Below are 15,713 nucleotides of genomic sequence, written 5' to 3' on the forward strand. Positions count from 1 at the left end.
TCGACACCCGCACCTTCCCACAGTTCCCGGAGTACACACCCCGCATCCGCGGAAGGAAACCGGTCCGCCGTTCTGTGGCCTTCCGGTCCTTCTCGGACATCCGAGAAATTCGTGTCTAGGGTTGGGTGGGTGGGCGTTTTTTCGTCGCGGGCCGCATCAACACTTAGTGTGGATTACTTCATTTTTAGAATAACACATTGGAGAAGAAATTAAGGGACAATAGAAAGTAGTCATTCATCAGAAACACATATTTCCGACCTGGGACCGTAATTTCCGCGTCGGGAAATTTATGGCACCCAGCCTGTATATTTTCGCAAATCCAACACCACATCCCACCAACCACCCCCATCCCCCTTCCAGTTCTTTTGCCCAGACAAATTAACCCGGCCAACTATAAGGTCAAGTGCCATTCGATTGCCTTTGTGGTTTTACACGCCGCCAATGGAACCCTAACCCGTGTACCATGGAACTCGCCCTCGGGAGGATTTCCCCTGCACATTTCCTGAGGGCGTCTCGGTGGCAGTTATCAATGGAAATACCCTGCGTTGTTGTATTGAATTTCCATGAAGAACGATGTCCGCCAGGAAAACTTCCCAGAAAGAAGAGGCAGCTGTAATGCATGCAGCTGCGACGATGAAGCGCTCAAAAAAAAAAGGAAAGGAAGTCGATGCGGCAAGCAACCTTGGCGACGGCAGCTGAGGGTGCTGTACCACGGCTCTACGAGCACCAAGAACGTTGGAAACCTGTCGCTCAGTTGAGAGCGTCGCAGAAAAGCTCAGGCGCGTATGCAGTGGACATCCCAGGTGCAATGCAATTTCGGTGACAGCGGTGCGAGTAGCCCTCGTGCACGTTCTGCTGCTTGCCAACGCAAGCGCATCTGGGCTTGTGAAGGGAGGGCAGGAGCCGCAGAAGCGCGCAGTGGCGAAGAGAGATCCGGCGCGCAGTAGGACTAGAAGGGCAGTAGATGGCATATGGCTTTGCAAGGTCGACGGCGAAAGAGAAACGCTTCTTGTCTGCTGCGCCGGGCACTCGAAGCGTCACGTCTTCCCTCTTCTTGCGGAAGACGTTGTGGCGCTCCTCACAACACGAACAGCCAACGCCAGAGAGGACTTTCAGCAGCATCACACACGAGGCATCCCATGTGGAGTCACGAGCGTAGCCCAGTTTTCCGATGAGTCCTTGCGAGGAGGAGCCCCTCGCCTTTTTGTTTGCAGAAGGCAGCAGACGAAGGTGGTGCGGCCTTGACTTCCACGTCGCTAAGACGCCCACGTAGCGTTTGGGGGTCAGGTAAGCTGTGACATCGCAACCTTTACGCGCTTGCCGCTGAGCTGGCGGTACACACATGAGTCGCACAAACGCCTGTTCCGTCTTTGTAGCCCTCGTAGAAGGCGGCACGCATTTTTCGCAATACACGCTTTCTTCCAGAAGTGCTGAGGAACTTGAGTGGCAATCTCGGGATGCCAACGCAAAAAAGCGCCCTGCTGACTATGCGTATCTCTGCACCTTCCCTCCAACCGAGTTGTGGGCCTCTTTCCTCCCTGACGTGGTAGCGCTGAGTGACGCACCTCCCTTGAAGAACATGATGGATGCTCCGTCATGAATAGTGGGGGATGAGAGCCCTGCTGTTGCGTGTATCGGTAGCCGATCGGCCTATTGCACAAGTAGATGGTGATCGAGAGCAGAAAGAACCAGTCCGTGTGTGCGCCTGCATGCACAGCGGCAAGATTGACTGTTGGTGAGGGGGGGAGTAGGATACTACTCGACTCCGCAAAGGTTTCTTACTGAAGTCTGCTCACTATGTGTGTGTGACGGGGGAGGTTGTGTAGGCTATGTACTGCGACATCCGCAGCTCGTCCCGTAAGCGCACCTACACCAGCCTGCGGGGCAGTGTCGCGTTTGCAGCGGCCTTTGTGGCTATTGTCTCTTGCCCCTCCGTGCGGCGTCATTGCCATAGGGCTTGTCATGCACACCGAGTCGCCGTGGGAGCGTACATTTGTATGGACACGCACAGTCCTTCACCACATTGTCGAGCATAATCTCACATCGAAATGAAAAGCGGGAACGCTTCCGGAAAAGACTCAACTCACCAAGAGTGGATTCCACTGTCCCGTCATGTGGTGCTCCCATGCTCTCGAGGCATTTGGCTGCCCATCCTGCGATGGCGAAGTAATGGACTACAGTCCCTCAACCCGGCGCATGTCGCGGAGGGGGAATGGTGCTACGTGAAAAGATTATAGTGTGCAGTGGTCTAGAGGTGAATGCAGACACTGGATTCCGTTTGTCCCTGCAGAAATCGCAGCAGCCCGTAGCTGCCGCGTGGCGCCACATCCTCCGTAGCAAGGCGACCAGCCCAGGCTTGCCTACACTGTAGGGCTTGTGCCGCCCACTGAAGAGTGAGCAGCCCAATACGTACATCAAGAAGGGAAAGAAGAGGGGTAGAGAACAATGTCAGCCACAAGTTTGTGGCTGGGAAGCTCGGCCTCATGACATGGAAAGCTCGGCTACAAAAACACACCAGCGATGACCCCACTTGCCGTTTAAGGGGGGCGCAAACGAAATGGAAAACGCCTCCTGTTTTCCTCTGCAGCGATGCCACCGAGGAAACCAGTAGATCCCACGAATGTCAGCCACCGCCAGAGTGGGTAGTCAACGAGTGCCCCACACCCCTTCCCCTTTATGCGCCGCGTTGTGGTGCGCAAGACATTGGACTCATGTCGACTCTAATGCCCGCTACTTTCAAGAGTAAGCCTCGTCTGAACAAAGAAGCAGCAGGAAAACGCGAGTGGCAAGAGCACACTCCTAGCAGGTCACAAACACTCACACGCACTAAAGGGGTATCGCACTCGGCGACAGAAAAAAGCAGGAGTGCAGCAGAATACGACTTCACGCCCAGCACAGCTTGTCGACGATCTCCGCTAGCTTAGCGTCAGGCGTGAGTTGCTCTATGTGGACAAAGGTTACAAAGGGTGGAAGAGTCACGTGCACTTCGGCGTGGACCGGCACGAGTCGCCTCAACTGTATCGGAACCCATAGGTGATGCTTGACCCCATTGGCCATTGGAGGATGGAAATGTGGCACCGTAGAGGGGCATGCAGTCACCCATTTGAGCCCGCCGGTTGGTACTTCGTTCAAGATAAAGTCGCACATCACTCTCGGATTGGTCCTCTCGACCTCACTACGGTCAATGCGATGAAAGGAGTGCGCGGGGTGCGCAGCGAAAAACGAGCAGCCGCACAGCGTGTGCCAGACATTAGCCGGTACCGTTCCACGGCGGAGACGCAGTCCATTCCTCAGCGACAGGGAGTACGACATCCACATGTGCGAGACGAGACCGAGAGAGTCGGCAAAGTCGACAAGTTGGTGCACGACATGCGCGTCTGTTAAGAACGTCTGTGTGTCGACAAGAAACAGCCCGGTGCGCCTGGTGCGGAGAAGAGGAGCGCTGTGCATTCTACAGTGTGCTTCAAGTGCTCTCTCCACGACGCTCCGAACACCAGCAAGGATACAGCTGTAGAGAGGGCGGGGAAGAGAAGCGCGGGACGTGAGAAAGAGGGCGGCGGTGACAGAGTGGAGTCCCCGTAGAAACATGTCCGCGGTGCGCCGAGCTAGCAAGGTAGGCGGGAGAAGAGGCCGGTTAGGCCAAGCGAGCCATACGGGAAATGGAGGCATCAGTGCTTCTTGGCGACTGTGTAAGCTTCAATGTAAGTGATGGTTAAACGTGGCACCCACGCACTGAGACACCAAGAGAGAGAGAGACGGCAAAAGCCCCCACGTGCGACTGCATTTCCTCGCCATTGGTTTAGGGTGCCGTCCACTCCAGCGACCGTGGAAACTGCTCGTGATTGACAAAGGGAAGGTCCTGTAAGTCCTTCTCTGGGTGATGCTGCTCCATCTGCTGCACAGGGATGGGGTGCATGAACCACGTCTGATCCTCCTCAAACGGGGTCTGATCAATCTTCCCCGGCACCTGTTGCATCGGCCACAACTTGTTCACATTGTACACCGGAGTCGGCTCGTCCTGCAGCGCCAGCTGCTTATCCAGATACTTAGCAGTGTAGGCAATCCAGTTATCGCTCGCCAACGGCTCCTGCGGAGTAGCGGGGAAGCGCGAGGTTGAGGTGTGGTACTCGTGGGGGAACTTGGCCGCATTTTCCGGGAGGCTCGGGATCTCGCCCAGAGCGCCGGCCACCTGCTCACCAAGTGTGCGCGCCAGCAACGCGTCGGTTGCAGCCTGCGGCCGAAGCTGCGGGTGTAGAATACGGCGTGGCGTCGTCGCGCTTGCCGGCACTCTCACGACAGAGCGCGACGACACGGCGACCCCTGGTACATCCACGTCATTGCAACGCAGCAGCTCCGTCTCAGTGCAGCCCAATCGCGTGGCGATGGACGCCCAGGTATCGCTCTCGAACACCGGCTCGAAGGCCGCAAAACTGGATCCGCTCGACGCGGCGGTGGCTGTGTGGGGCACCACCAGCTCCTTGACGGTGGGATCAAAGGCGCCATCGCCCGACTCTGCTGCGGCGACGTAGGTGAGAGCAGCCGCACCATTTGCCTGCTGCAACTCCTCAATAGAGCAGTCGAGAAGCTCTGCCGCCGCCCGCCAAGACGTGATGGCCGGCTTGCCGTCGCGAGGCTGCAGTGGCAGGACAGACGGCGCAGCGCTGAAGCTGGTCAAGCGCCGCGTCGCACTTCCCGGCACATTCACCGCAACACCAGCGACCACCTCCTCCAGTGTATCATTGGCCGCCTGGAGCTCCGACTCCGAGCACCCGAGGCGTTTGGCGAGAGAGGCCCAGCTGTCACCCTCTCTGGCCAGTTCGACGCTCAGGTAATTCACTGGGGCGCTCTGCCAATCGAGTGCAAAGGAGAAGAGCCGGTGGTGCTCGTGAGACGGTTGCGTCTCCGCATCGTGCTCAGTTGGGAAGACGGCGCTGTCGTGCACCACGTTGCGTCTGTACGTTGTGTGAAACTCGCAGCTTGTCTGACGGTGCAGCCAGTGACGAATGCCATACATCCGCTGCTCGAACTCAGTACTCTGAAAGGGCAGCTTCACCACGACAACACGGAAATACTTGCGAAATTCGTAGTGCGCCGTCGACATCTCGAGCTCGGTGAAGGAGGTGTCCGAGGAGGACGTCCAGAACTCGGCCAGTCGGGTCCACGGCTCCATCTGCTCCACGTACGGCCACGAAACATTTGGATCGTAGATGTTCGACGTACCTGGAATGGGAACGTTGGAGCGATTGATGAGGTCGACGCATTGCTTCTCCAGCCGTTCCAGCTCGGTGCGCAAAAAATGTGCCACCTCTTCCGTGTCGTAGCGGTCAGGGCCGCCGAATGGCCCCTTCAGCGACGCATTAAAGGCCGCGACCACCTCGGGGTCGACTGCGCGACCGCTCGTCAAGCTCTCGAGGCTGGCGCGCACGCTCTTCAGCTTCTCCTCCACCACCTGGCGGCCTACATCTTTGAGAAACATCACTACGTCATCGGCCAGTTTCATCACGTGGTGGTCCCAGAATCCTTCCAGCACGATGCGGTACGTCACCTCCGCCGCACTGGCGTCATTGCCACTCGTGTTTTCAAACACAAAGCGCCTGTTGCGCACTTTGGCCACCTCGTACTCGTACCAGTCCTCCGTGTTCGACCGAAAAGGGAAGGTAGAGCGGTCAGCCATAATCTTGCCGGCGCAGGGCAGGGGCTTCTCTTGTCGGCCGACATCTCGCTGCACCTGAAGAGGGCTCAGCACCCTTGCGTGATGCAGACGCTCGGCAACAGCACGACTCATGATTGTTTCACGTGTCGGGTTCACCGCGGTCGTCTCAGCGGTGTTCATCTTCGTCAAGTACGCCTCGCGAAAGGGAAACCCCTTGGCGCCTTTTCCCCGCGACGCCTGTGGTGTATAGCGGCTATACTTTCGCAGATGTTCTACATATTCGCGGCCCTTCGAGTCGAACTCGTTGTATGGGCGAAAGCGGTAGGCGTTGGCTGGTGCGCTGGCACTCCAAGGTCTAAAGTCGCCAAGGTGGTGCGTCATGGACGTGCACACATACCAGCTATCCACGTATTGATCTTCTGGTACATCGGGCCGCACTAGGTTGCCGCGTATAGAGATAGGAAATTTGTCATCGATAGGGTCGATGAACTCGTTTGTCTTGGTACTGTTCATGTTCTGAGGGGCTGCTACCGGTGCCGGCCCGTCGAACCTAGGCATCTGCGACGGTATGCGATACCGTGACCAGTAGTACCGCACAACTGTGCTGCGCCTCATCGCTACGCGCACGGAACGTAATGGAGGGGGTGGACAGGAAGGGGGCGGTGGAACTGAGAAAGGGAAAAAAAGAGCCACACGACTACTTGGGCAAGCAAGGTGTTTGTGAAAGGAAGTGGTGCAGTTTCACGGAGACGCCCTTTCGTTTGTATCTCCCCCTCTTGGTCTTGCCTGTGAGGGGCTCGGCACACCTTCGGGAAGGCAACACAAAAAGGGAAAAAGAGGAGGAGTGAATGAAGAGAGAAAGTGAATCAAGCCTAGCGGAGACGACGCGAGGACGAGAGGGAAAAGCAATTCGGCGAGTACGAGGAGGTCAAAAAGTCCTCCAGAGTGGTACCATTGGTGTCACGCTTCCGTGAAGGGAAGTAGGGAAGGCCTGCGAATACATCAAACGTAGAGAATTTCCTGTGGTCATTTCAACGCACTGGCCGGCCGAAGCCTGCACAGACAGTTCCTCTTGCTGGCACGTGGAACAGAGGACACACACGCACGAATTCAAGCATTTAGAGTGGAATTGGGTACCCTGCACTAAATCGAGGCCGGGGAACACGCAGCATACGGGTTGCAGGTTTCGTCAACCATCCACCCATACTGACGAATAAGCTCCTCCTTAACTCGGCAGCTCACCGTGCTGACAGGCGCCTGCAGGGCCTCCTCACTGGCTGCGCTAGTGACATCGGGCAAGACGGCAAACCAAATGAGTCCATCGCTGACGCCGCGAATGAGAGCCACCTTGCCATTCCGGAGACTCTTTGTGAAGTGTACAATTTGTCCGGGATGAAAGCCGTACATGTTCGGAGCACTTGTGTCCAGGACAATAGTCTCGCCCGAAATCGTTGTTGCCGTGACACACATCTCGTCCATTCTGCAGTCCGTTGCAAGTGCGAGAGCACGCGACCGGCCGCCAAAGATGCACGACACAAAAAAAAAACAAGGCACACAGGGGTCCTCCTCCGATCATAAAATGACGACGTGTGTACTAGTGAGGCAGGTGGAGACCTACTCCACGGCCCGCAAGAAAATGGCAGGCGCGTAAGTGAAGCAAAGAAACGTCAAACGGCAGTGATGAGGAGAACGAGCGACCACACTACGGAAGCGAATACGAGAAGAGGAAATTGCATGCGTAGCAAAAGTCACGACGTAGGGGAGGGGGGATCGTGACTCGCGTCGCCCCTCCTCATCTACATGGCACGCGTATCTGTGCACCCCCTCTCTCCCCTCCCCGAAATACCGATGGGAACAACGATGCGTCCAAGGTGGTCCACTTCGCTGGTTGGTGGTGAAAAAGGCTCATTGCATGGGTGTTAGTTTTTCCTTCCGTCTTCTTCTCTACTGCATCCCTCTTAGAGCTCAGAAGGGTGGTGAGGCAACTTCCACACCGCACAGCACCGGCAAAACCCGCCGCGCAGTGAGGAGAGCGACAAAGACATACTCGCACACAACTAGTCCGCCCAGCCTTACGTAGCTTGGGGAGTGCCACCGAGAGGAAGGGGTGGGGATCGATAAAAGGCGCACTCTGGGTCGAAGCACTTTTGCACAAATGACCTACGCTTCAAATCCACCACAAGGTAGACGTTGTTCGACTTGTGCTCACGCCCGATGTTTTGGCAATACCGCGTTCCACGTACAGAAAAGCTGAGAAACCGGCCCTGGAGACTCTGCGGCTGCGACACCCGGCATGCGCAGGTCGCAATTTGTGAATATACTCTCTCCAAGCTCGACATGAGGTCAGCGATGCTCACATCGAGTGCCGCTGGGCCAAGCGTTGTCGGAACAGATGCCTCGCCGGCGCGCACAGGCGCCGCACGGGCTGGCGTGCTCCTCAATGCATCATCCTTCTCAGAGAGCCGCAGGAGGGAAACCGACGCGGCGTCACTGGCAACACCATGTGCTATCAAGGTGCTCATAAAAACATCGAAGGATACTGATGCAACTTGGTTCGAATTCACGAAGTGTTCAACGCAAGCGCCGCCGACGTAGTGACGATAAGGTAGCAAAACACTCTGCTTCCCCAGCTTGCAGCTGCCGACGCATCGCATCATGCGATTCTTAGAGTACACAGCTTCGTCAATCACGCACCGCCGCGGGAGGTAGGGAAGTGTGTTGCGGGGGTAATCCAGTGATAACTCGCGAAATGCCGGGTACCAGACAGGGGGCTTGTGAAAGAAGAGAGCGCCATGAACTTGTGGATCCTGCGCGGCTCGCTCGCTCATGTGCGCCACAAATTCACGCACAAACACCTTCACAGAGTTGGTGGAGTCGAACATGCTGCTGTGCAGCTTGAGAACGTAGTGTTGCGAGAACTTGCCCGCGACGCCAAGGAGAGGAACAGACTCCAGCACCCACACATCCGCGAAGACACTTCCCCGCACGTCAGCATCGAGTCCAGAAGGAACCCATGATGGATGCCGCTCGCGAACGAAGGACTCCAGTGCGCCTAGCAAGGTGTCGCAGGTGTTGAGATTATCTGGTTCGACAGAGCAGTCTAATCCGCATACCTCAGCCGGGGCATGTGACGCGTGCCGACGCAGCTCCTGATACCGGCGCTGGGAACACTGAAAGGCAGTGCGCCGGGTGCCGCCGACGTCCTCGTCAACGTACACGAGTACAGCCGCCTCCTCCACGGAGGACGAGGTCGAGTCGTCGTCGACCTCGATGACAGGCCGCAGTGCCACATGATTCGCCTCTCTCTCTACGTCCAGGTAGAGGTGGCACGGTCTTCCCTCGCGAATAATCTCGTAGAGGTGAAGCTGGCAGGCCTCCACTCGGGACAAAATGGAGCGGACACCGTCGAGGGTGGCGGCGAGGAACATGCGGCTCTGCTGCGACAGTGGCGTGGCGCCGTAGAGAAGGGAGAAGTCCTCGCGTACCCGCTTCCGTTGAGTGGCGAGGCAGTTGGGGAACGATTGCCGTCTCTGGAATAAGTTGGTCGGCGCATGGCGAGACAGGAGGTGCGACACATCCCTTGCGGACGGGAACTCGATAGAGAAGCAAAGCCAATGCGGCGCGCACGAGGAATCGCCGTCGCCGTCGTGCCTGGCCTCGTCTACAAAGTCGAACAGGTGCTGTTGAACGGGAAAAAGACGACACTCCGCGGGGTCAAAGTGCGCCTCAAAGGTCTCTTTGCACCACAGCATTCACGAACAAACATGTCTTCATGTTAGTCTCCAGCAAAGATGCCAACAGCAAAAACAAACTCTGATCAGTGAACAAACTGTGAAACTACCCAGGGCATCAGAAGAGCAAAACGAGAAGTGAAACAGAGAGAGCTAAGCTAGAGTGTGAAGGAAAACGTCTTCCGTGCAAAACGAAGAAGGGGTGGAGGGCAGCTGAAGTGAAAGGCGCTGCAATGGCAAGTTCTGCTCCTATCGTGGTGTAGCAGTCACACAAACAGCGCACCCTCAAACGCTGTATTATCAACGACAAGCGCCACCTACAACATTCCAAGGGACATAGTTTTGTTTCTCTTAATAATGGAACCGCCTTGATCTTAAGGCACACCTCACTGCGTGGTATCCAGGGCCCAGTACTCCGGCTCTGTGTGGGTGTGTGTTACGGGGAGGCAGGCAGTCTCCCTTCATCCTTGCCGATGCCGAGTCACTTCTGGTGGGGACAGGGTTGTGCACTCAGAACGTAGGGTGGCCACAGCGGCGTATCATTATTGGCATCGGCGGTGCAGCCCTCGAATGGCAGTGCGTCGGAGCGACCGATGACCGTAAAGAAGCTTCAGCCACCCATATGATGGGCAGAGTAACCGCGTGGCTTGAATGTCTCTCCCATCACGGCCTGATTGCCTGCTAGTGGAGAGAACCTGCGTGTTGCCCCGCGGGATGCACCAGGCGGCACCCGGCACAATGGGAATGGCTGTCAGGCAATCTGCGGAGCAGTGGGTGGGTAGAGTTTCAGGCAGTGGACGCGCTGAGAAAGCTGCGTTGGCGCATTGCTGCCACGCGTGTCTGCGGCTGCTTCACACCAAGCGAGGAACCCGCGCGGAAGGGCCTGTCAGAGTGAACTCATGTTGTATGGAAAAATGGACACGCTGTGCAAAACGGAAAGCCCCACGTCCCTCCTCCCCTACCACGAGAAAAATGGCTTTCGCACACTCCGACTTGAGCTCGTGCGCCTCGCTACCTAAGGCCCATAAAACACAACAAAAATGGCCAAAAACGCGAACGCTACTCGAGAGAAGGGCGCGGTGTCTGTGATTAGTTGTCTGGCTCTGTGGCGGCTCCGTCCGCAGAGGAGGTGCCCGCTAGAGTGAGAACATCATGGAGCACGCCGCCGATAAACGCTCGGCATGCGCTCTCCCGGGCAGTGGTGTAGCGCGAAGAGATGGCGCGGCCGATGAGCTTCATTTCGCCTCCGGCGACGGCCTGCATCGTCACCTCAAAGATACGCTGATGGCGCTTTTCAAAGCCGTCAAGGTACTCCGTCAGCGGTTCACCGTTTGTGTCGAACGGCACACCGTTGCGCGCGTCCGACATCTTGTCGTAGAACCGGGGGTCACGCACCTGTTTTTTGAACTTTGTGCGGCGCACAATGTGGCCGTCCTCCGGCTGCGAAGTTCCGTAGATATCGGCGAAGAACGGGGTCGAGGCAACATCTACCCAGCCTGCAAAGGCAGGTCCACGTTCATACATGGACCGCTCCTGCGGAGACAGCCAACCGTCCGTCGCTGGAGAGGAAGGTGCCAACGCCGCAGATGTCCCGTGCGCGGGCTCAAACTGTCGGGCTACGAGCTCCCGTGTGCGGCGACGCCACATGTCGACAGCGTCGATGAGACCAGGACCATTGGCCAAACTGCTGGAGAGTAGTGAGCCTCCAGTCAGGGACTCCAGAGTGAGCTGTTTCGCCTCCGTGCGAGTGGCACTAAAGCCTGCGACAATAGCAAGCTCATCGGCATCGCCTACACGGCTGTCACCAACGCCAGCGCCATCGGCTGGCGGTGGCCTATCCGACGACGAGGCTTGAGCAGCGCACGAGGGCTTTGGAGGCTCCTCGCACTCGCTGGGCAGCACGCGAGATCGGCTAGTGTAGTGTACCGATAGCCCTTGTACGGCCAGGATTGCTTCCGCCACATTCAGCGCCGGAAAGTGCTCTAGTACGCCGAGCAGCAACTTGGAGGCTCGGCTCGGCACGTTTGGCTCATCCTGCAGCTGGTACACGTGCTCCAGCACGCGTGTGGCCGCCTCTAGTCCCATACTCTGGTGCACCGCGCCGACGAACTGTGAGAACTTCCATCCAAGCGAGCTCTGCCCACAAGGGAGCAGTGCCACCTGATACGACGTTCCCGCCACGTCCTGCTTTCTTATCGGCGCCGTTTCCGCCTGGAGAAAATACAGGGGAGGTGTGGCAGACGAATCGCATGACTCGCCATCGCCCTCATCGCAGGTCATCCCCATCGCCTCGAAGTGCAGCTCCTTGGCGAAAAGCCGCAAAGTGAAATGATTGTGAAGAACAGCGTTGAGCTCACTCGCAGTGTTGGTGGTGAGTGTGATGTTGCGGCGACAGCAATACTTCAGCACGGCAGCTGACAAGTAACGGTCGACAAGGGCGTCCCCTAAGGTGGTCAGCTGGTGATGGTGCGCGTCAAACTGTGTCGTGAAGAGCGGGGAAAACGGCGCAGCGGCCGTATGAGAGAGGTTGCCGGAGGGGTTTTCGGGCAGAATAGAAGTGTAGTTCACCCCACACTGGCGAAGCGCGTGCAGGAAACACCTGTACGCGGCCGAATTCACCCGCGGGTGTCGAAGGATGAGACTGCGCCGCATGATTTCGTGTCCGTCGGAGAGGTGCAACGCGGCGCGAGATCTTGCGCCAGCGCGCCGCTCTGTGGTGTATGGCGAACAACAAGGAAGAGGAGGTGGTGGAGGCCGCAGAGAGAGAAAGGGGAGAAGAGACAGTTGGTAAATTCACCTGCTGAGCTTGCGGGACACCCCCGCTCACGTGCAAAGGATGCGCACCTTAAATGTGAGCGGATGGGGGTCTTTCAAGCAACGAAAGTGAATGCAATGAGTGACAGATGTGTTGCCGGCCGACACCTCGTCGCATTGTATGCTCGATGGGTGCAGAGGGAAATGTTTTCACTTCTCTCAAGAGAGGGCAATGTTCAATTCAAGACAGTCCATCACCAAGTCAACCCGCCCCCGCGCACAACATGATTCGAGAGTTGTGGGCATTGCCATTTTCGACGTATTTTCAGTCTCCGCAGAGGTTGCCGCATTGTTGCGTCGTCAGTGGTTGGTGCGTTTGTGACATCAGCGAAAGTCTTCTGGGCGATATGCTAGCGAGCAGCACGCAGGCGTCGATCAAACACACAAAGTAACTGGCCCGTGGTCGACGAATGACCAAGTGGGGTGCACACACTCCTCACTGTTCCACACGTTCATCGCACTAAAAGCTACAAGTGGGCAAAGAGAAGCATATCAGCATGCACAACGTAGCAGTGAATGAAGGCCAAGGTGCCACCAAAAACTACTGCGTGAGACGCTCCACTTCCTCACATTGCATGCTTGCATCTATAGTGCCCTCAGTGTCAGAAAAGGGAATGGAGTCCTCGTACTTTTCCAGCTCATAGAGCACATCCGCGTCGTGCGCCTGTGCCACAGCGTCGGTCTCCTCCTCTGTGGCCGGGCCGGACGAAGAAAAAAATGGAAAAGTCTGGGGCTCCATCGCCGCCAAAGTGCCCGCTGCCTTCGACGGAGTCAGTGCAGCGTGAGTATTCGAATGTCCGGCGATTAATGCCTGACTCGCCGGCTCGTAAAACTGAACGAGTCGCTCCAGCAGGGAGCCGTCACCCGGCAATCGGGCCAGGTCGCCGAGAAGGACGGAGCGCTCATTAAGAAGAAGATGCACGCTGCCCTCCACATCAAGCACACCGGCGGTCTGTTGAAGGTGGTGATGCTGTAGAAAGTCGTAGAGCAGTAGTAGGCTTACCTTGGTAGGGGTAGTAAGTGTCAGTGGCCGAATGAACGGACCAACGGCGGCATTTTGAAGATCCTCGTCGCCGCGAATCAACGCGAGGGCCGTGGCACGTAGCTGGGCCCGTATTTTTCCAAGCGTCCCAGACGCTGTAAGCGCGCTCACAAACGCATCCTGAAGCTGCAACAGGGTCGTATTCGATTCGTTCCCTTCCTCTAATTCCGTCGTGTCATCCGCCCTAAATTCATCCATGTCGTACGGCAGGCGGAACACGCGAATAGGCTGCGTGCCAGATGTTTGGGGTACAGGACAAGGGGAGAGGGGAACAGAAAGGACCAAAAGAGAAGGGGAAAAAAGAACAAAGCGGCGCAGGCGATGAGGACTAGTCAGAGTAAGGGGTCGAGGCAGCCAGAGGGTACCTCAGAATCGTACGCGCAGTCTCACACCGGCTACGCAGGCGTTACGGGGAGAGCAGCACAGGGGAAGAAACAATGACAGAGACTACCATCTCCGCTCGCACAAGGGAAGGGGGTGGGCAGGGAGAGAGGACGAACAACAGCCGTGCTATCCTTGCCTGTGCTAGAGCCAAACTTGTGTGGCTCAAATGCTATAATGTCGTCATTGATTGTTCGGTGCAAAGAACATGTTATTCTTCTCGTTGGGTTTATGCGGCGCCCTTTCACTGCGTGCGCTCCTCTACGGAAAGCAAACACGGAGAAACACACACACGCAGGGGATAAGTGAGCTTAATCGTCTGAAAAGAAGGGCAGGACCTCAGCTCGCGCGCAGCCCGAAATGAACAGTGATCGTCCCCCACTGCCCTTACTGAAACGTCTCTGTGAATCGGTAAAACTTAACCGTGCCATCGTCGCTTGTGCTCGCTAGAGTGGCTGAGGTGGTTACAAGGCTGAGGACCATGCGACGGTGACCCATGAGCACTGCCAGCGGCTGCTGCACCGCAGAGCGTCCGTCCCATACGCGGATCTCGCCGTCGCTGCACCCGGCAACGATCAGGTGAGAGTGGGACCACACAGCAGGAATGACGCTTTCACCCACCTCCAGTGTCGTACGAGGAGAGAAGTCCGCAACGTTCCACACAATGACGCGACAGTCGCAGCTGGTCGTCAAGAGGAGCAGAGAGTCCTTGCTCATGGCCAGTGACTCGATTGCCTGCTCGTGCAAGTCCTCAAAGTGCGCAGCGACCTTGCCATTTCGAAGAGAGATCACGTGCAGCGTGCCATCCTCGCAGCCGCCCACGCACTGGTCGTCGTTCACAAAGAGAAGTGCCGTAATGCCGGCGTTGTCGGGGCTCAGGTCCTTCGATATGTTGAAGTATTCCTCCCCATTCTTGGGGTTGAAAACGCCAACAGTGCCGTCGCTGCTGCCAGTCACCAGTTTCTTGATGTCTGGCGACCAGGCAGTACACGTAACAGCGCCGCGGTGGCCAACAAAGTACATGAGGAGGGTGCCTTTGAGAACGTTCCACATGGCAGCCTGCGCGTCGTCGGCGCCGGCGGCGAGAATAAGGCTGGAAGGATGCCACAAAAGCGTCATGATCTCGCCGTAGAGATCGGTGAGTGTGCATTTCCGATCCCACGTCTCCGTCGACCATACGGAGATGCTGGAGTCAAGACTGCCGCTGGCCAGCCACTGCCCATTTGGAGAAAATGAGAGAAGGCTAACGGTGTCGGTGTGCCCCTTGAGGGTAGCCTTGAGCACCGGTTCCTTGACAGTGTCGCCCAGCTCCAAGATGTACACCTCCTCCCCTTCCCCACTCACAGCGAAGATACAGGCATTCTGCGGGTGCACCGCGATTGCATGCAGAGGCTTTTTCTCCGGCGCCACAAACGTCGCAAAGGCGTCGTCACGCTCTGGCTCATGGTCAGGAGCTGCGTTCAGGTCCTCCATCTCGGCCCGCAGGTGCAGGTCATCGCCCGCACTCTCCTCCTCGTCTTGTCTCCCGTGTTCCCTGCTCTCTCCACCCATTCCGGCCTGGCTATCAGGCACGTCAGAGGCATCGTCGCCGTCTTCCTCGGCCAGGACAGACTCGTCGAGAACGTCAACGTCGGGGTCCTCGAGATCGATGAAGGCCTCCTCGGCTTCCTCCCTATCCTCGCCGAGGCCCACGTGGTGGAGACCGTGGTGAGACATGCTGCCACTATACACACAAAGAGAACGACAGAAATCGAGCAGCACAGGCGTCGGCAGGTGTACGAGTCAGCCCGACTAAGTTGGGCAGGGTAGTCGGAAGCAGCCAAGAGAAGTGTATGCCGCGTTGTGGGCGGCACAGTGCCAGGAGTGGAAAGCAATAGAAGAAAGAAAATGAGATGAATGAGACTCTCTCTGACTATGCACAGTGTGGAAAATACCAAAGCAAAGGGGCGATGCGGAGAGGAGGGGAGGAGTGAACGGCGACGGCAAAAGCTCGAGGGCCCAAACAAGCGCAGTAGAGAAGTAGGGAGCAACACAACTACGGTAGAAAAAATGTGAGCATTCGCCCATTCCAAAGTGGCCTGTGGTCACATTG

The 15,713-nt window shown here is 57.1% G+C and overlaps 8 protein-coding genes across 8 annotated transcripts, besides 2 other annotated features; all 8 read right to left on the reverse strand.

Moving 5' to 3' along the window:
- Positions 1 to 498: a repeat region.
- Positions 499 to 750: 252 nt separating this feature from the next.
- LPMP_330010 (hypothetical protein) lies at positions 751 to 1,344 on the reverse strand (the record flags this gene model as incomplete). The annotated part of the gene is made up of 1 exon (XM_010703792.1): positions 751 to 1,344. The coding sequence occupies one exon, from the start codon at positions 1,342 to 1,344 to the stop codon at positions 751 to 753; it is 594 nt and encodes a 197-aa protein (XP_010702094.1).
- A 1,539-nt stretch (positions 1,345 to 2,883) lies between these two features.
- On the reverse strand, positions 2,884 to 3,450 carry LPMP_330020 (hypothetical protein; the record flags this gene model as incomplete). The annotated part of the gene is made up of 1 exon (XM_010703793.1): positions 2,884 to 3,450. The coding sequence occupies one exon, from the start codon at positions 3,448 to 3,450 to the stop codon at positions 2,884 to 2,886; it is 567 nt and encodes a 188-aa protein (XP_010702095.1).
- A 349-nt stretch (positions 3,451 to 3,799) lies between these two features.
- Positions 3,800 to 6,268, reverse strand: LPMP_330030 (hypothetical protein; the record flags this gene model as incomplete). Its single annotated transcript, XM_010703794.1, has 1 exon — positions 3,800 to 6,268. The coding sequence occupies one exon, from the start codon at positions 6,266 to 6,268 to the stop codon at positions 3,800 to 3,802; it is 2,469 nt and encodes an 822-aa protein (XP_010702096.1).
- Positions 6,269 to 6,796: 528 nt separating this feature from the next.
- On the reverse strand, positions 6,797 to 7,132 carry LPMP_330040 (hypothetical protein; the record flags this gene model as incomplete). Its single annotated transcript, XM_010703795.1, has 1 exon — positions 6,797 to 7,132. The coding sequence occupies one exon, from the start codon at positions 7,130 to 7,132 to the stop codon at positions 6,797 to 6,799; it is 336 nt and encodes a 111-aa protein (XP_010702097.1).
- Positions 7,133 to 7,725: 593 nt separating this feature from the next.
- LPMP_330050 (hypothetical protein) lies at positions 7,726 to 9,405 on the reverse strand (the record flags this gene model as incomplete). Its single annotated transcript, XM_010703796.1, has 1 exon — positions 7,726 to 9,405. The coding sequence occupies one exon, from the start codon at positions 9,403 to 9,405 to the stop codon at positions 7,726 to 7,728; it is 1,680 nt and encodes a 559-aa protein (XP_010702098.1).
- A 345-nt stretch (positions 9,406 to 9,750) lies between these two features.
- Positions 9,751 to 10,310: a repeat region.
- Positions 10,311 to 10,473: 163 nt separating this feature from the next.
- Positions 10,474 to 12,036, reverse strand: LPMP_330060 (hypothetical protein; the record flags this gene model as incomplete). The annotated part of the gene is made up of 1 exon (XM_010703797.1): positions 10,474 to 12,036. One exon carries the CDS (start codon positions 12,034 to 12,036, stop codon positions 10,474 to 10,476), a length of 1,563 nt encoding a protein of 520 aa, XP_010702099.1.
- A 703-nt stretch (positions 12,037 to 12,739) lies between these two features.
- On the reverse strand, positions 12,740 to 13,438 carry LPMP_330070 (hypothetical protein; the record flags this gene model as incomplete). Its single annotated transcript, XM_010703798.1, has 1 exon — positions 12,740 to 13,438. The coding sequence occupies one exon, from the start codon at positions 13,436 to 13,438 to the stop codon at positions 12,740 to 12,742; it is 699 nt and encodes a 232-aa protein (XP_010702100.1).
- A 570-nt stretch (positions 13,439 to 14,008) lies between these two features.
- On the reverse strand, positions 14,009 to 15,337 carry LPMP_330080 (hypothetical protein; the record flags this gene model as incomplete). Its single annotated transcript, XM_010703799.1, has 1 exon — positions 14,009 to 15,337. One exon carries the CDS (start codon positions 15,335 to 15,337, stop codon positions 14,009 to 14,011), a length of 1,329 nt encoding a protein of 442 aa, XP_010702101.1.
- Between the last annotated feature and the right edge of the window lie 376 nt (positions 15,338 to 15,713).

This window comes from Leishmania panamensis (assembly GCF_000755165.1).
Source record: "Leishmania panamensis strain MHOM/PA/94/PSC-1 chromosome 33 sequence".
In the NCBI taxonomy this organism is placed as follows: Eukaryota; Euglenozoa; class Kinetoplastea; order Trypanosomatida; family Trypanosomatidae; genus Leishmania; species Leishmania panamensis.